The sequence below is a fragment of the Chelmon rostratus genome, chromosome 6 (assembly GCF_017976325.1).
Source record: "Chelmon rostratus isolate fCheRos1 chromosome 6, fCheRos1.pri, whole genome shotgun sequence".
NCBI classification, from domain to species: domain Eukaryota; kingdom Metazoa; phylum Chordata; class Actinopteri; order Chaetodontiformes; family Chaetodontidae; genus Chelmon; species Chelmon rostratus.
In genome coordinates, this window is record NC_055663.1 from 24346875 (window position 1) to 24367334 (window position 20460).

The window sequence follows — 20460 nt, forward strand, 5'->3', positions numbered from 1 at the left end:
TTGTGTGGGGTGGGTTACTTAAATGCAGTTGGCATGTTACATGTCACAAATGGGTATGATGGATAAAAACAGACATTCTCAGGACCACTATTTAAATATTTGTCATATTGGTGTGCATGAGAGCCCGATAGATGAGAATAGGAAATACCTTAGGGAGTTTTTTTTTCCAATAATAATAATAATAATAATAACAACAAAACAAGACTTATACCATGTTCCCATGGCTGGAGCATCAATTCTTTTAAAAATAGAATGGAAAAACAGCCTCATGTGATAAACTCTGACTCAAATAACACAGAGAGAGAGACAAGTCAGTGTCAGATGGAAATTATATATATATATATATATATATATTAAAAAACACACACACACACACACATATACATACATAAATATAAACACATTTTTGTTCCCATCATGTGATCACTCCTCTGATTAGAAAGAGAAAACAATTGCAAGTGCAAACAAGTCACAGGCACATGCACACACGCACACGCACGCACACACACACACGCACGCACGCACGCACTTGTTTAAGATAGAGGACGAATACATGGAGAGGTCTCATTCATCTAGTTCTGCTTTTGTAAACCACACTTAGTCAGCTGAGAAATAAAATTAATTACAAGCCTTAAATAGCTGTTTCCAGTCCCACAGTTCTCCGTCTCCTTTTCAGAAGGCCATACCATAATTTAGGGAGTGTGCCAGGTTTGTGTTGGGTTATCTGGACACAAACCTGGCACACTCTCTAAATTGTGGTAAGGCTTCTGAGGCACTGGTATTCCTCAGGGGAAGAAAACATTTAATTTACTGATCAGATTCAGATTATTTATTACGGTTGCACTGTTACTTCTTGAGATTGTCCTCTCTTCCCCAAGTTTTACAGATGATTTGCTACACCTCAGCTGAGATCTGAAGCAAGGCTGGGGAAAAGTTTTTCCTAGTTGATGGTTGTGGTGGTTCAAAACACTTTTATATATGGCAAAACATAATGCAATTTCAGGACACCAAGGATTCATGCTTAAAGCAACTGGGGATGTATCTGGAGGACAGGGAAATCATGGCTTATTCTATACATAAAACCAGTAAACCACTGGTTATACCAGTTTAGACAAGTGTAGCCAGTGAAGCTAAAAAACCTTTATTGATCTTTTTCACTTGCTTTAAGTCTTACCTTTGGAGTGGAAGGAGATGAGACAGTCACAGAGGGGCCATTTCTCCACAGGCTCCTCCAGGATTACCTCCTCAGGAAAGATGACCACGGTGATGTAGTCAAACTTACAAAGGCGCTCCAAGATCTGAGTCATTGGCTTGGATTTAGACTTCTTCGTCATGGCACATATGCCAACCACAATCTGTCGCTCTGGCGGCTGGTGGAGAGAACGGAGAAGACCGGGACGGAGAAGGGAAGGATGGAGGGAGATGATGAGTGAGACTCACAACTGACAAAAATGTGCCAATGCAACGGCATGTAGGGGGTGTAAAGACAGCAGTGCGGCACTGATTTTCTTTTTGTAAAAGTTTGCATGACAAAAAAATCTGTTTGGATCGCGAGGCATCATGTGACCTGCAATTCAAACTGTGGCCCCTAAACTAGAATGACATAGAATGGCAGCCATTGGTTGGTAACATCCATGTAGCACGCTATCTGTAGGCATGTCAACATACTAACATAAGTACATGTTACATCTTGTAAGAACTTTCCCATGCTATCAGCATAATAAGAAGCTTTGAACTGAATGCTGCAACTGCAAAGAACTGATAAAGTTTATGAGTCTAATAATGTAAAGCTGAGCCGAAGACAGACAGGAAAACGCGTCTGATCTAAACACCAGCATGGCCTTTCTTCAGCCAGGTTTTAGCTACATATGGGGTTTGGCTCTAGTGGTGGCAATGTCCGTCTATCACGTATCTACGAGTTTGTCCATCACTTCAATCACTGCGACCTGAATACCACCATTACTTTCCACAAACAGGAGAAAAGTTAGGCTAAAAGGCTAAAACTTTATCACTCTGATGGAAAATGTACTTGATTCTTGAGATAACATTACACTAACTTGTTCTTGTGTACCTTTATTCTTCTTACATTAATGAGTCAGTAAGTCTTTGCTGGTGTGCCACAGCGGTTGACTGACGGCTAAAGTGTGAACTGCACTGCTGCCTGCTCACTCAATGCAGCATCAACTCAATGGCAAAAGTGTGAGAGTCATACAGAGACACATGCTGACCCAAAGAAGCAGGAAATTATTGCATGTAAGTGAGCAGCTAACAGCACGACCATAAAGTCCTTTTATAGCTACAGGACTAAACAACAGACCAGATGCCCTAAAACTGTTTATCTGCTGCATTGTTCTCACGCCAGCCTTTGTATATTCCCGACTCTATTTTTTCCACTGTCTCATTCCAAATAAAACTTTCCTACTAACAATGTCCATGCCTGTCGATTTCCTACTGCACAAAATGGCCAAAACCTCGGCTTCCTGTTCCAAAATAATCCTCTTTGTCCATTGTCAATACAGTTAAATACATTTCATTATAAGTGCACAACTTACAATTGATCATTAAAAACTTGTACACAAATATCTCTAATATATTAACTTTGATGTTCCACCCAAAAATAGTCCTCCAGCACTTAAAGCACAACTTGCACCCCAGCTGTGTGTGCACCTGAGTTAACACCTGTCACTTACCGACTCATCTTCATCATCCTCCATGTCTTCTTCTCGATACATCTTGTTCTTCATGCCTGCCTCCATTTGGCCCATGCCCTGCTCGTCATCTTCACAGCCAAGAATAAAACGAGGAACGTCTCTTTGACCCCGCCCCTGTCCTTCCCCTGCTCCTGGTCCAGGTTCTGGTCCGTCGCAGGGCTCGGACATCACAAACCCCTGCGTAACATGGCTGCTTTGGGCGGCTCCTCGAGCAGCTGAGCGGTAAGAAACCCGTTCAAATGTGTTACAGGCCTGGCGATAAAGTCAAGGGTCTGTTGGTGTTTCTGAGCCGCCTGATAACAGATACGTGCGCCCGTGTGTGTGCAGTATGTGTTGAGGTAGAAAAATGGTGGCGAATGTCCCAAGAGGTAGAAATGAAGGGGTGGACTCCACGTGAGTTGAGGTAGATAGTCAAGGTTGTAAAACTCCCTGTGTCAAGACAGAGGAGGTCTGGCTCTGAGTGATAACATGTTCCAGCCTGGAGACACTTCTTCACACAGGGAACTTGACGGTCATCTGTGCACCGTTTTCCAGGCCCTAGAAATGAAAGGCAAAAAAAAAAAAAAAAAAAAACACATGTAGAAACTGTTTAAGCAACTTGTTCAATGTTAAGCAACATTTGGAGACACACAGAGGTTACAGATGTGCAACATGCATACATATACTGCATCTGAAAGACCACAGTGCTGCCTGTTGCAGCGTTGCTACATCCACCATTTGTGAAACGAGTCGTCGAGGAAGTAAAATCAGCTGCAACACAATAGAAGAAAAACTTTATTGATTCCTGAGGAAACTGGGCTATCGCAGCACACAAGAGTCAAGAAAAAAAGATTTTGGCTGAAAAGAATTTCTGGCATGTTGACGACTGAAATATTCACAGACGATAGCAGCTTACACATTTATGATAGTGAGACGGTGTTTACAGTCATGTTAGGTATTTGCATCAACTGATAATGACAAGAGATAGACCAAAGACCTTCTGCTACAGCAGCTGCTTTATCATCAGTACAGATAATACAGAGAATTGAGTGCAATTGCATTTAATCAGTGTTCTTGTTAATCTTTTTAATCTTTGCTCTTGTTATTTGCACATGTGATAAATGCAAAAATATTAGGCTAAAACAACATACTAAATTATACAGACTGCTACAGCTACATGTATAATAGTTATTGTACTGTTTATGGTACAGTCTTGTGTCTTGCTCACCTCCATCTTTGTACTACAGTCATCTAGTATCTACTCTGAACCAGACAGATCTCTGAGGTTCTTACATCCAAGGCCATTTTTAGGTTGTAGATAAATAACTTCTATTGTTGAAGGATAACTTTCGTTTTTTACAACCTGGACCTTATTTGTAGAATTAAATACACCCATTTACTCACCCAGACAACTTCGGTGGCATTTGGAGTCGTTTTGAAGAAATTAGCCCCAGAGGAGAGGCACATATATCCGTACAATGCGAGTACTCGGGGCATCCATGCGCAGCCTCTATATAACGCATAATCTGCGGCGAAACTCGTTTATATTCCAATATTTTGTTATGATATGCTGGTGCTATTCCCCTCTGAGCCCGTGGTGGCATGTTATCGATATCTTGCGTCTCTAGACAACTATCTCTGATGTGGATGATGTCATTACCGAACGCCGCGCGCTGTGAGCAGCCAGCCACAACACGGCTAACTGTGCGGCGGTCGGCTACGAATACGCAATAACGAACCATAGCTGTGCCAAACTACAGCTAAACTAGCCGACCGCCGGCTCAGAGCGGCAGCATATCATAACAAAATATTGGAACATGAACGAGTTTCGCCGCAGATTATGCGTTTATAGAGGCTGCGCATGGATGCCCCGAGTACTCGCATTATACAGATATACGCGCCGCTCCTCTGGGGCTAATTTCTTCAAAACGACTCCAAATGCCACCAAAGTTGTCTGGGTGAGTAAATGGGCGTATTTAATTCTACAAATAAGGTCCAAGTTGTAAAAAACGAAAGTTATCCTTTAAGTCTGTAAGCAGGAGCAACTGCGAACTTCACTTGTAGCATTTTGATAAATACGGGCCCAGGTTTTAATTCAGTTCTTTTAGTCTGCTTCACTCAGCTCCTCACAGGGGGGAGGACCCACACTCCATCTTCAACAACATCATCCGCTCCATGTAAGCCTGCTGTTGACCCGGCACATTTCATTTTCCACAGTGCCCATACTGCTGTTTGTTGTTGCCATGACCACATGGCCTGACCTGGAGCCAGACTGTCTCTCTACTGTGTCCTGTATGTACACTGAGGTGGATCATGTTACTGGTTACTTGCTACTGGTTACTGGTCTGCGTTTCACTTCACAGAGTCACTCATGAAACATCCTTACTGGACAGAGTCCTCAAGTCATTTTACCCTCTGGGTTTCCTCGAATATCTAACCTGAGATACATCAAATCAAGATCTACTCACTCACTGTCACTCCTGAGTTTTTCCCAAATAGTACAAAGATTCAACCCTGTGTCACAAACTCCATCCTGCACACAATCATTTTTAGATTTAGCTTTTCCATGCTGATTCTGTGACCAAATGTGCATGTTTTCTTTTGTTTTTCTCCATTATTTTGAAAAAAAAAAATACTTTTATGGATTTTAAAAGACACCAAACTTAAATGGTTTAGTTTAGAGTTTAATGGCTGCATTCTGAATTTTAAAGTGTCAGTAAAACTCTCATGTTCAGTACTTGTACTGCTTTGCTGATTTGAAGCGCTTTTACAGTATCACACGTGCATGATCGCATCATCTATACCCGTCTTAAATTCATTATATAAATGCATCAGGCGCCTCTGGATCTTTGCAAAAATATCTCACACTGGGTTTGTTCGCTATTCTTTTGGTACAGTTCGTGCTTGTTGCTCATCATCCGGCTTCACAACATACTGATGCAACACTGAAGATGTCTCTGCAATCGTTTTTGAATTTCCACTTCCCAGACCGTTTGGCACAAAGGCATTTCCGGAAGTGGAACAAAGAGAGCTGCTGTTTGCTGTCACCATGTTGATGGTCTGTGATTAAAACAATGGAGTTTCAGCACATACTCTTAATGTGGCTCTCCAGTTCCCACCCAGTACAAGAACTTTGCTTGGTGTCACATGTTTCTGCTGCTGTATCACTCCGTGAGCAGAATTCTAACAACAAATATACCACTAAATTATTGATACTACTTCTTATACTATGAGTCAAGAAAAACACTTCACAAGGTCCTTGATGCATACTATATTCAGGGTGCAATACGATCAATATATACTGAAAAAGCCAGAAAATGGAACTATGGAACTATGGAACAAGAAGCTCAACTACATACACTTTCCAGTTTATTAGGTACATCTAACTAAAGTTAATGCAGGCTAATAGGGCCACAACAAAAATTATTTTCATTATCGATTAATCTGTGAATTTTTTAAAATCGATTATTAATCACAAAGTCTATAAAATGTCAAAAAATAGTGAAAAATGCTCATCACAACTTCTCAGAGTTCAAAGATTCGTCTTCAGTTTGCCTCTTTGGTCCAACCAACAGTCCAAAACCCAAGAACACTTTATTTACTATCATAAACGACAAAGAAAAGCACCCAATCCTGACATTTAACAAGCTGAAACCAGCAAGTGTTTGAAATGACAGAGGTGATCAATCAATTGACTATATTATAGTTGGCTATTCATTTTCTTTAGATTGACTAATCGATTAACTGACTAATTTTCTTGTCTGGCAATAAAGCCTTCCTTCAGGTTGTAATCTTCAGTTTTTGCAGCAGTTTCAGAGAGACGCTAATTCAACTTTATGGTGATTTTAGATTCTGTAGTTTTTTGTGCTGTTGAACTGGAGGCATTTCTGTTATTTAGCCAATCCTCACTGCTATAAATTAGGTGGACAAAATAATAGAAACATCTTGGAATAAAAAGAATGAACTAATCTCTACAAAAACTGTCAACTGACAAGCACTCTATTCCTTGAAACAACTTTCAGTTTAAGAGAAAGGATGACGTGACTGAACAAAAGCAACAGATGCTGATGCAGTTTTCTAATCAGGACGACGTGAGCCTATTACCAAAAATCTACCAATTATCAGCTGCCAGAATTCAACAAACATTTGCAACCCTAGTGCTTCAACATAGTGTGCCTGTGTGTGGTCACTGCTTATCTGTTATCTGATCTGATACCACAGAATAAAGAAACAAAGCTGTTATGTCATTCCCTCGTAACTGAGCCAAAGCCCAGGAGCGAGGTGTGAAATGAAGCCGAGAGAGAAGAAGAAACTTGCCACTGTGGTATGTCCACAAACAGTAGATGCAGCCAAAAGCAGTTCATGTATCTCTCATCAAGTGGAGACTAACACCCCCGCTTCAAACACCACCACCACCCTGACCCCACCACCCACAACAAATAGCTGACTCAAGGGGAAAAGCCTCCAGAAAGAGGAGGGTAGATCATATGACAACATACCAGAAGCAGCCGGTGCCCGAAAGTCTTTGAAGGGCTGCAGGACTTATTAAAAGTCACGTCCCCTCACTTACAGTGCAGATTACTTCACTGGCACTGTTGAACGTTCTGGCAGCTTCAGTACAGACATCGTCTTCCTGTGTCCTGGACTTTCTGCCAGGACATACCTCAACCGAATCTCTCACCTGACCCAGCCTAACCTTGATCCCCAGAAATAACAGCGTCCTCTTCTGCAGGGGGTCGCAACAGGTCAACTGAGGGGTAGAGCCAAGACAGTGGCGCTGGGTAACATGGGCCAGCTACGCTACCCAAAGATAACTCATAACTAACCTCTGAAGCGATGACAGCCCGCACTAAACTAAGTGGAAGCCTTTCTTGCTGGCTCGGGGTCGAAGAACACTAACAGAGATAAACTCATAAATAACTGCTGTGAGTAGGCACCGCTGAGCTTGAGTTTATTCTGTCTTTACTACACCAAGGACGTGACCTTTACTCTACTGGCAGGATGAGCCGACACTGCACACGACAAGAAAAATGCTGCATGACGGTTAGAGACACCCGTGTGCATAACACCAGATGAATCTAATCATAGAAAATTAATTCAGAGATTAAAATAACTTTCAGCAGCGGACTCAGCTGGTGTCATGAATGGCTGTCGAGAGGGAGAAAAAAAAAACACTTAGCCTTCGTTCACACATGACTCAACATCACTGTTGGTTCAACTTTGCACGCTACTACAATTTCTGCAGGTGTACTCTGCTCCGAAGCAACAGTTCCCCAGAAAATCAAGCCCTTTACCACCCGATCTCCATCTTGTAGAAATCCATGGCGTGTACACATAAAGCCTTGCCAATGCTTCCCACCATTGTACGGATCAAGAGGAAACTAAGATCCCTGACAAAATTAAACTAAACTACATGTTTGTAATCCAGTAAAATCTGCAAATTGGAGTCCTATCCTAAAACGTGTGCATTCAAACACTTATTTTGTGGTCAAATTCTACGTTTCCGATGGGTTCTAATGGCGGTTCTAACAGCAAACAAGTGGTACCCTTATTTAATATAATGCAAGATTAATATAAGAGAGAGCTTGCATTACAATTTTGGTGGGGGCATGTTAAGAGCGGGTCTAATGACAAACTAAATGAAGTTGCATTATGGAAAAAGTAGGAAAGCTTGAGCTTGATCCAAACTACTGGCTGAGAGTCAGGATATCTCAGCTTCTGTCAGCCATTTCTAAAAATCTGTCTCCTACAAGTCGCTCAACTTTATGGAAGATATCCATCCACAAATGAGATGTAACTTAAGAAAAAGGAAAAAACAGTCTTCCTCTTACATTCAAAAAGCATGTTTGTAAGCACCATTTATCAAACAGGGGCTTTATGTTGGCTAATGTTAACTAATGTTAGCAAACATCAGATAGATACTGCCATGTAACTGACATGACAGTGGTCGCTGTTCAGCCGAAGCTGCATAGTCATGCTTTAGACAACATTAAACACCAATGCATTTACAAAAACATATCATAAAAAAATACATTTGTAATGCCCAAACTAAGGAACTTAGTTATTGTATTGGTACAGGTATTGTATTCACACACATAGCAAATTTCAAACACCTCTAATATTGTCAAAGTTGAGATTTCACATTTCTCTCATTTCAGGGAAACGAGCTGTGCCCAAGGCTCAGTTGAGATGTTTTCATTTATTGAACGCAAATGTGGGTCGATCAAAGTCATAAACAACCTAATGTCTCATTCACTGAGGCCAAACAGAAGACGACAAAAAGGAGACAGACAGAGAAAACAGACCATTGTGTGAAACTGTCTCCTGTCTCAATTGTATTGTACCCATCAAAAAAAAGAATAATGAATAAATTAGGCGGCTGATTAAAAACATCCCCAGCTGTCACCTGTGGGCTCTCGTCCATGGATGAGTCACCTCTGTCATCACTGTGGGTCCACAGATCAACAACACGGCTCCAATAATAGGCTTTTAACCTTTGAGACTGTCTGCCACAGGAAGCCTGTGTTGTGTCATTAGTTCCTCCTCACTTTCTCTGATAAGGCGGAAAATCAGAAACATCACAACAGACGGTGCAAATTGCAACGGTTTGCCTGTCATTATATGAACTCATATTTTGTGGATTGATTGAATAACTGAGGGTAATTTCTAGGAAAGAAAAAGGAAGTGCGACATGATGACGTGTTTGTGACTGGAAAAGGGTTTACTTTCGCTTAGCCCAGTATCACTACTTTTCTATCAGGGTAAGGATGATGCTGATCACGCAGCTTGTTATCTGACAAGGGTTCAAGATTAAATCATTAACAAAACTGTCAATTATTATGTTTGATAAAACTTTCTCTTCACGTGCACAAAGTTATCGAGGTCGGACACTAACATCGGCCCTGAAACAGTATCAGCCCCGAGGGTCAGATAACACGCTGGTGATGTTATCAGGATACACCTACCAGTGAAACAGCAGTTACAGTACAACCTGCGCTACAATCTTGTAAATTCATTATGCACCGAGCCCTCGAGAAATTAGCTTTGTTTGCAAATACAACCTGTCGTCATTACAGAAAACAGAGGCCATAATCGGCTTTCCGGTGTAAAGCAGCCCATTCTTTGTAACTCGTCGACGCAAACATTTCTCACTGTAGGCGATGAAACCTCTGGGTTTACAATATGATTTATGGTACGTGGAAAGGTATGTGACTTCATTCTCCTCCTTCATAGCTACTGATGAATAGCTTTTATACGTTTTCAGGGTTGCAATAAAATGAAACTTTAATGAGAATCTGGGTTGCAGCAGCAGATAATACATCAGCAGATGCAGCATCAAGAAAACGGAGGATAAACACGATAAACTGGAATGCTTGTCAAACAAAGCAGATGAGGTTTACATCAAAATATGGTACAAGGGTAAATATTTCACAGCTAACCATGGGGTCTCCGGTTTTTCCTATAGTGGCCAATCTCTATATGGAAGAAGTGGAGAGCAGAGCTCTTATCTCCGCCTAAAGCCAGCGGTTGAGGTACGCGGACGACACCTGGGTCAAAATTAGAACACAGGAAGTGGAAGCTTTCACTGATCACATCAATGCACCGGACAGCAACATAAAGTTCACTCAGGAGGATGTTAAAGGAAACAGTCTGGCCTTTCTGGATAGCGCAGTACACATCGGCATCGCAGTATACAGAAAACCCACACACACAGATCAATATCTGCTCTTTGATTCTCACCATCCACTGGAACATAAGCTGGGGGTTATCAGAACCCTACACCAACAGGCTCAGAACGTGCCCACAAGGACAGAAGGCAAGGAGAAGGGACAGGCAAGCACTCAGAACATGCAGTTACCCAAACTGGGCCTTCATCAAGACCACAAAAAGACACAGAACAGAAAGAGTAGAAAAGGACCATAAACGGAACAATATTGTTATACCATACATTGGGGGAGTATCGGGAAAAACTCAGGAGGATTTTCAACAAACACCGCATCCCTGTGCATTTCAAGCCCCGTAACACCCTGAGGCAGAAACTTGTCCACCTTAAGGACAAAACACAGTGGCACAAACAGAGTAATGTGGTGTATGCAGTGCAATGCAGCGAGGAGTGCACAGACTTGTACACTGGGGAAACAAAACAACCGCACCACAAACGCATGGCACAACACAGGAGAGCCAACACCTCGGGTCAAGACTCAGCGGCCCATCTACATCTGATGGGCAAGAGGCTCTATGCTGAGGACAATAATGTATGTATTCTGGCCAGGGACAAAGGAGTGAAAGAAGCCATCCATGTCAAACTGGAAAGACCATCAAGGCTACCATTTCTTAGGGGACCCCCTAGGTGTCTTAGGCCACCCTGCTTATCAGCCACTTACAATGCTATACTCAGACCCCTCCCCCAAAGTGACTTACAATAGGTGCATCCGTCTGCAGCAAGAGCTTCCAAACTACCCACTTGTTTTGTTTGTTTGCTCGTTTGATATAGAAAAACAGGCAAAAAAAAGTCGTAGCATGTGATGTCTAAGTGTGGTCTGAAAATAAAATTATTTACATTGACCAGTGACCACTTTTTCTCACATTTCCTGTTTTTGTTTTAAAACTCATTCACATGGTGGAAATATGGTTCTAATAATCAGTATTCCTGTTTTAATCCAGTCAGCAGGGTTCTCATGGAACCGTTTCGCTGCTAAATGACTGCAGGGGCTTTGTGATACATTTCTCCCATATTTAATAATATTTTTGCTGATGTTGCATTTCTGTTTTTGATGTTTTATTTTGTCTTCTACAAATCAAGCATCTTCTAAAAGACTGCATGCTTTAAGTATGTCTTCTGTTATTTCAGACTATAAAATATTAATTACTATAACTTCAAGTCTTTCCTTCTCTGCTGTCCTCAGTTCCCCACTGTGCCTGTTGTCAGATCATCCCGGTTAGGTTAAATGAAAGACTTTACACATTCGATAGAAACTATTAGAGCTGAAACGATTTGTCCATTGACAAAGAAATTGATTTTTTTGATCGATGAGCAACTATTCTGATTATCAATTAGTTGCAGAAGTTATTTTTGAAGCTAAAAAGTCAAACATTTCTCTATTCAGGTGAGGATTTCTTGCTTTTAGCTGCAATATATAAGAATATGTGAGGGTTTTTTTAACTTTTGGTCAGACAAAACAAGCAATCTGAAGATGTCATCTTGGGATTTGGGATATTCAGATTTTATATATATTTAATACATATTCATATATGTTCAGCAACTTTCCACTACTTTCTGACAGTTCATAGAGAAACTAGTAATGTTAGTTCCAGCCCAAACTACAATGTCAATTTATCAGAGAGCATGACAGTTTATGAAGGACGCACACGCGCGCGCGCGCGCGCACACACACACACACACAGTTACACACACACACGGTTTCGGTTTTTCGTACATCAAACTGATAGGATGTTCCCTGCTCTCTTGGTGCTTCATAATAATAATAATAATAACAACAATATAATAAGTCTTGTTTCCAGCCTCAACCTGCGCCTCAAATCACTCTCAAACACAATGAATGAGTCAGTTGGAGGTGTCGTAGTAAGGAGAAGCTCCTACGGAAGGAATAAACCGCACAAAACACACATTAATAAATCAGAGCGTCGGCCTGCCCACTACACAGCACTCCTGACAGATACAGTTAAGTTACAAGACGGTGAAAGTCTGCTTGTTTTGTCCATTTACATCGACACAACAGCAAAATCCAGCCTTCCTCTAACACCGGGTTGAAAGCCACGCCGCGAAGAGAAAGCAGAAAGCGTTTAAAACGAGGGCTTACCGGTGGAAGTCAGTCAGCTGTTCACTTCCTTGTCTCCGCTGGCTGTATTACGCTGGAAGGAAGCAGCTGCTGCTAAGTTTTCTTCTTAAAAAAAAAAAAACTCAGTAAAGTCTACACACTAAAGTTCACGTCCGGTCATCGCTGGTGATTAGCCATATATGTTGCTGCCGCCTGCGGCTGCTAGCTTCCTCCTTTTCTTTTTCTTCACCTTTTTTTTTTAACATGAAGTTTAGTTTTTTAAAGCCGCGCCATTACTGCCATCTACCGGTCAAAGTGGTACATTGCAGAACTGCACGCTTGATAAAAATACTGAAATGAACAGTGGAAGAATGTAACTGAGTACACTTACTCAGTACAATTCGGGGTACCTAAATATTTCCGACATATGCTACTTTTATTATTCCACTACTTTATTTAATAAAATTAGTTACTAGTTACTTTTCTGAATTGATTTAATCTGAACTGTAAAGTAACGAGTAAAGACTCAAATATTATAATATACTATCAACTACTATTTAGTTTGAAATTTATGGTATGTAATGTATGATATTTTATTATTCCTTTGTGTTTAGATTTGTTTAATCAATCTTAACTCTATAACGCTCTCTTTTTATGTGCAATTGATTTCTCCATAGCTTTTTATCTGTAAAAGGGAGAATTTATAAACTTGTGTCACAGCTCAGTTGAGTTTTAATTGCCTCCTCTGATGTTCCTCCTGTCATATTAAGCAGCCAGAGGTCGTGGAACATTAATTAATTTGAAGAATGCAAACAACCACAGACTGTGTATGGGCCATTTACATTCCTCAGTGTCTGAGGAATTGTTCAACATGCTGACTCATTTTGTCACTTTTTACAGCCTTTCCCTTGGGTGAAATACAACCCTGATTCCAAAAAAATTGGGACGTTGTCAAAAACATAAATAAAAAATGAATGTAGTCATTTGTAAATGAACCGTGTTTACCAACGTGCGTTCCTGAGTTCATGTATTCATGTTCTCTGTACAGTCATGTGTTCACAAGTGGTGAACCTCGCTCCGTCCTCCTCATGAACGATTGAGCCTTTCCAGGATGCTCCTTTCCCACCCAATCATGATGCTGTCACCTGTTACCAATCAACCTGTTTACCTGTGTATTGTTCCAAACAGGTGTTTTTGGAGCGTTCCACAACTTTCTGGCATTTCCTGGCATCAAATTTAGAATATGCATTTATTTACAAAAATCAATGGAATTGATTAAAAACATTATGTATATTGTCCTTGTATTGTTTTCAATTGAGGATTAGCACATTACCACATTCTGTTTTGCTCATGTTTAACACAGCATTGTAAAAGGGTTGTACTTTAGCAATTTTACCTCAACCATTTATTATTACAGGGCCACTTTTTGTTTCTATCTGATGTATTTTAACTCATGGCAGAGGAAGGTCTTAAGCATATGGACATCTGTGTGTATAAACTGTCTTCATCATATCTGTTTTTTTTAATTTTCATATTTTATCACACCATGTGCTTCGTTTTGAAGCCAAAGACAAATTTCCACAAGAGTGGAAAATAATAATGTGTATTCTCTATTCTCTCAGACTCACACTGTCCTGTGTAATTATATGAGGCATATTAGGAGCTTTGAATAGGCCCATGCATTTTGTGCGTATATTTTCAATAATCCTATGAAAACAGGATATCACCATTATCAACAGCTCTTACATTCGAACTCAGCTTTTATTCTTTGTCCACTGTTATTGCACTTTCACTTAGATCCTATTATTCCTTTACTCTGGGTTTTCTTTGAAGACTTGAACCTGAATTATCATATATTTTGGCCACTTTGAGGTAGCAGATACAAACTATAAACACAACACTGACAAGCTACGTCCACTTTTAAGCTGATATGGTGAACTTTTTAGCTGACCCTTGCCTATTTTCGCATTTTAGCAGACACAGAGCAACATTAGCGTTCATTTAGAGTCGCGTGTCAGGCCACCTGATGAATCTAAGTCCAATATTTACTCTCCTTCTAGCTCTGTTTTTGGTCTCCACCAACTCCTGAAGGAAATATGTGGTTGTTTAGCTGTTGAATGCTCCACTATGTTCACCAGCTATTTGTTGATTTTGTCTGTCTGCCATTTTGTGCTGGGCATCTAACATACAGTTGGTTTTTAGGGCTTTTCTTTTTTTTTTTGCTCCACACCCAGCACTGATGAGAGTGGTGAGAGTGAAAAGTAAAGCTGCAGCAATATAACCAAGATAATTAGCTGAGAGACCCCACAGACCTGAAGAGTCGGGTGATAATTACCTGTGAGTTCATCACTATATTACAAGCAGTCATGTGATCTATTGTTGATACAAAACATTGATTGTAATAGCTTTGAATAGCATTTATTGGAGGCCTAAACAAGTATCTGTTCAATACAGAATACAGAAACAAATTTAATTCTTGTCATTTAAAGGATGTAACACGTACAGACTTTTATTTCATTAGATGAAGTTATTCATCACACCCTGATGCCTCGCACAGGAACCACACACAGTCAGCCGAGGTATGAAACAAGCCTTACATAGATTTTTATAATCCCACAGTTGCCTTTGCTTCCCATTGAGACATTCCCAGCATCAGACCGGCACTGGCCACTGACAGACAGCCCGGTGTGGCTGATGGGAGCCTGGCAACCTGTCAAGAAAATGTGCAGCGGCTTCGCTGCCCCATCATGCAGCAGCACATGAGAAGTCAGTCTGTGCTTCGGCATAAGGAAGCAGTGTTCGCTAAAAACCAGTAACCGCCTCTCCCTCCTTCTCCTCATCTTCTCTCTCTCACCACCTATCCTGCATCCAAAAATCTCTTTTTATAAACACCTGAAATTATGTAATGTGCTTTAAAAAAAAAAAAATCTAAAATCTCTCTGAAGCGCCCTGTCTTTACCGATTCAACAGGCACACTATCACTGATGGCCATCTTTGAAAGCCTGCTGACAAAACACGTCTTTGTCCATTTTAAGTCACACTCAGCTTACAAGGAGGCAGCAATGGAGAGGAAACAAAGGTGAAGATGTCTGTTCAACATTTGCCGTGACATTTGACAGCAGTCAAATTAGCAATGCGATCAGCGTAGCTCCGTACCCCATCATATGGTTAAAAAAACAAGAAGTTTTCACTACACTTCATGTAGTTTCCTGGACAAAGCGTGTGCACAGTCACTAATGATGAATAATGAGGTGAACGGGTTCACCGAGTGTCTCTGTGTTACTCTCTCTCTTCCTCGACCTCGCTCGCTCACTTTCTCCCACAGATTTCCCGAAAAAAAGAGGAGAGATTTGCTGTTATTATGACTCATAAACTCTGCCACGTTTACTGAAACTGTGATTGATCTTTGTACAAAACTGAACTCACATTTCTCACTGGACTACGTTTCATCAACGGTTGAAGCTTAAAATAGCTGCAGTCGCAACAGTCTTGTATTCCATTTGTCACGTTGGCTAGAAAGCAAACACTAATACTGTTTTCTGAATAAAAAATGCACAAAAAGAGCATCCTACCTTAATTTTACAACTGTAATAACCACCACAGAATGGTAGCCAAATTTTCTCGCATTGCTAAGCTTCCTCTTAGCATGAGCACATTTAACCTATTGAAAATGTCAAGTCATCATACATCCTAACCAGAGCAGTTTGTTTTATAGAAGGGATGCTTTAATTCACTGGAACTCACAAATGATTTAACTTAATATAGCCTTCAACTGCTCAAAAATAGAATTCTCTAATCATATCACTGCAGAAAAAGCATTTTATAGAACATTTTAACCAGAAATTCTTATTCAGTACTCTACAGAAACTTGGACTCAGAGTAATCTATCAAAAGGATATCCTGTTCTGTATCAGCTGATTCACTTTACACAGGGACTACCCATTAAACCACTGGCAGCAGCAATTTACCACAACACGAACATCAAAGATAGCCAGACAGCTGACGAACAACATCTGTCTTTCTATGCAGATGATGTGTTGTTATTCGTGCAGAGAGTAGCTCCAACTCTTCCTCTTGCAAGCAGCATTAAAAAACTGCTTGCATGTTAGCACATCTGTAATAATTTAGTTTATCTTAATAGATCACTAACGTCCCATTTTGCTGCCCAATGAGAACTTATATTTTTGGTTCTTTAAGTATTTTTTTTTTATTTAATTGTAATGGAGTTTTTTACATTTTGTCATTACTACTTCTACTTAAACAGATACCTCAGGGTAAAAACACTTCGGCCTCCATGCTTTCTTTCCAAGATGAGAAGACTGATATCACTTTCAAGTATGTTCAGTAAGCCAACATTTTTTTCCAAGGATGGCGAAGTCATGACCCTCCCTACTCTTAATCTTTAAGCTAAGATAAAATTTGGAATCATAATGAAGGTGTCTTTCTACACTCTGAGGCCAGAGCTTAGAAAGCTCAGACTCAGAGAGAGTTAAGACAACAGATTTTTATTCCTATTATTTCACCAAGAACGTAACCACTCGTGTCACTTTCTTTTGACATCTAGGGTGCAAAAATAATGGCTCAGTGATATTAATGGATATCATTTTTCAGATGCACCGTCAAGCAAAGCAATGATCAATAAAACAACAAAACACTTCATGCATAATAATTAAAATAACCAGCATACTGTCTCATATTGTGTATTTATCCCATCATCCCATTCATCTGTTAATGAAGGTTGATTTTTCTTATGTTACAAAATATGATTGACGGTACTAATGCGTCTCAACATCTGGTGGTCTAATCCTACATTTCTTAGCATTTCCTTTCTGAGTTGAGTGATGACATTACAGTACAGGGGTAAGTCTCTGTCCGACGCCACTGCTGCAGCTTTACTTGCAAGTTGAGTGTTAAAAAGAACATGCAGGCCAAGCACAGTAAATAGGTGTCTTTAGTGTCTGTTTTCAATTTCAATATATAGCGTTTTTAAGATCATATCGTCATAGTCTGTGTTTCCTCTGCAGCTGTGTAAGCTATCAGCACGCATGTCTTTGCTGCAGCGTCGCTGAAAGAAATTCCTGCACACTTCTTGTTCTCAGCAGCTGAGAGTGTGACTGCAGCATCCAAAGGCCATCGAAAGCCACTTGAGTAATTTTCTACAGCGACACAAAACATCAACAGCCTATTAGAGACAATCGCAGAACGATGACAAGAAGATCTCCTGTACAGCTGCTCATCCATTTTGTCCAGACATTCTCACTAGAGCTATCGGTGTGGCTCATATATCCACACGTACACACACACACATACACACACACACACACACACTTATATATAGTGAGCGAGCCCTGACAGCTATAAAGCAGCTATTCATTTCTATGGAGATGCTGTAAAGAAAAAATGCAGCCCTCCCACTTGATAGACTGCAAGAGGCTGTGTCAACACACACACACACGCAAACACACACACACACACGCACACTCGCACAGACATGCACACACAGTGCTTCCTTTCCTTCATGGATAGCAGGAGGAGATGCCCAGCCAGGACTGGTTGAAAGAAGGCCTTATGAGACGGAACACACACACACATGCGCATACACACACACACACACACACAGTATGAGAAGCAAACAACTTGTATGTGCAACAACCATCCTGTATAGAAAGAAAAGAATAACTTTTTTCCAGAAAGATTTTTACATATGCAGGATTTCAGCAGAACAATATGATAATAAACGTTATGATCTCATTTTAATACCAGACTTCATGCAAGTACAGTGTACATGGTCTCCTGACGTTGCTGGTGCCCTCTACTGGTCAAGGAAGTAAGTTGCAGGATTCATTACAAAAACGTCATGAATAAAATAATTCTTTATTCTTACAGAATACATCGTTTCAGCCAGTTTAACTAACTGTGAAAATTACTTTTGACCTTTCTTTTGTAAGTTTGTATTCGGTGATCTGGACCTTTCTTTCAACATGATGTCACACACATTTCCCTGCAACTTAGCATAATTCCAGAATGTGACACAATAAATGAAAAATGTGAATAAATCAGTGGACAAACATAACAAATGCAGGTGCTTCCTAACAGATCACAAGGGGTCTTTTATATGTATGAAAATGATGCTCACAGCCACTGTATCTCGATCCAGCTGAACATCTGTGGGAGATTTTGGAACCATGTGGCAGACCGCTAAAGAGACTTAATGGAGCATTGAAGCTATTCTGACAGCTCATGGTGGAACAATGACTTACAAAACACTTCATGCTGGTTTTTCATTTAATTTGGAGGTATGGCAGGTTTAAAATAGGATACTCGCTGGAATTAAAAATATATTATATTTCTTAAGGGGTTGAACAGTGATTGGCCACACAGTCTCCCTTTTGTTGGAGCTGTTAAAAGTTCTGTTGGAGTAACAACAAGGTTTTAAGTGTAACATCCAATTGGAAAATTGTTCAGCAGTGGCAGGTCTGTGCCTCCTATTCCAGAAGTGAACTGAGCCTCATGCTTTGAAAGGGCACCTTAGTTTTTATTTTTAGAGGTAAGCAAATACTAAAATGTATTCTAGCATGGAACAGTGTGAGAACAGGACAGCTAACATATAAAAAACACTCACAGTCACTGTATACAAGCAGCCACAGAACGCTAAACTGAGAGCATCTATTTCAGGCACATTTTAAAACACAGGAAGGAATTCAGGAGAGTTATACGTTTCTGGAATTTACAGTATGTTGCCGTTTCTCCACCCAGTTGCTGGACCCCTGGATAGTGCTGAGACGTGACATATTAAATCATATAAACTGTGGCTGAATGCATTTGCTGTCTGATGTCTGTTCATTTCAGTGTGAATGGTCCCTTAAGACAAATCAATCAGACAACATGCTGTTCTATTAGACTGAAGAGTCAGAGAAGCCTCATCTGAGTGTTTCTGTCTTGTTGTCAAACCTTCTGCCTGCCTCTCGTCTTGTCTGATATTTCTCACTTGAATTTATCTTTTGACTTGTAAGTTTTCTTTCTGTGTGTGTGTGTGTGTTTGTGTGTGCTGATTACTGCGTACTATATACATTACAGTGATATATCTTTACTTAACACCTTGATCACCCAGGGACATATGCAAGGATCCTGTTTGTGGACTTCCACTTAGCATTCAACACTTTCATCCAACAAATCCACCAAACTGGTTGTACCAAACTTCCTAACAGACAGGACGCAGGTGAGGCTCGGGCAAATCACATCCAACACCTGGAGCATCAGCACTGGAGTCCCCCAGGGATGTGTGCTGTCCCTCCTGTTCTTCTCCTTCTACACCAATGACTGTACCTCAGGAGACTCCTGAAGTTTGCAGACGACACATCAGTCAACGGCCTCATCCGAGACAGTTAAGAGTCTGCATACAGATGGGAGGTCGAACAGCTGGTCCTCAGGTGCAGTCACAACAATCTGGAGCTGAATTATAGCGTAGTCAAACTTGCCGTTTGGAGACTTTGTCCATTTATTTCCCATACAAAACGTGTGAATGACCATATGTTCAAACAGGTTTGCTCAACTCAAAATACATCCACACATGTAACACCATTTGTGGTCAAAACTGTTTGTTCTTCAGGGTAAAACATCTGACCACACACAGAAAGGTTCCTACCTTATATAGTGCTGACCGCTAATTAGCCCGTGAGACCTGATCCAAGTTCACCATATTTTATACATAAATAAATTCACATTCTGCTCCTACAGTGGCTCTTCAGAAACCTGTAGGCGACGTCAGAAAGACTACAGCCATGTTTTATGCAGTCTATGGTGCTGTCAGGTTGTCTCTAAGAAATGGCGTGTAAATCAGGCGCAGTGGCTCCATTAGCTAAACACAACTTATGTTAGCCGGCTAATTAGCGCTACACAAACTGCAGCTGAGACTGATGGGAATGTCATTAGTTTTGCAAGTGTTGGGTTATAAACCAAAGCATTGGACAAATTAAATATTAAAACCACAT

At 40.6% G+C, this 20460-nt stretch overlaps 1 protein-coding gene across 6 annotated transcripts in view; it reads right to left on the bottom strand.

Annotated features, from left to right (window-relative positions):
* ppip5k1b (diphosphoinositol pentakisphosphate kinase 1b) overlaps positions 1-12594 on the bottom strand; it is a 51741-nt gene extending 39147 nt beyond the window's left edge. For all 6 annotated transcript variants that reach the window (XM_041939870.1, XM_041939866.1, XM_041939869.1 and 3 more), the window contains exons 1-3: positions 12512-12594; positions 2691-3248; positions 1175-1370 (exon numbers count right to left, since the gene is read on the bottom strand). In XM_041939870.1, the coding sequence (XP_041795804.1) occupies positions 1175-1370; positions 2691-2879 (385 nt within the window). In that variant the 5' untranslated portion in view covers positions 2880-3248; positions 12512-12594. The remainder of the gene's footprint in view (positions 1-1174; positions 1371-2690; positions 3249-12511) is intronic.
* Positions 12595-20460: the final 7866 nt, after the last annotated feature.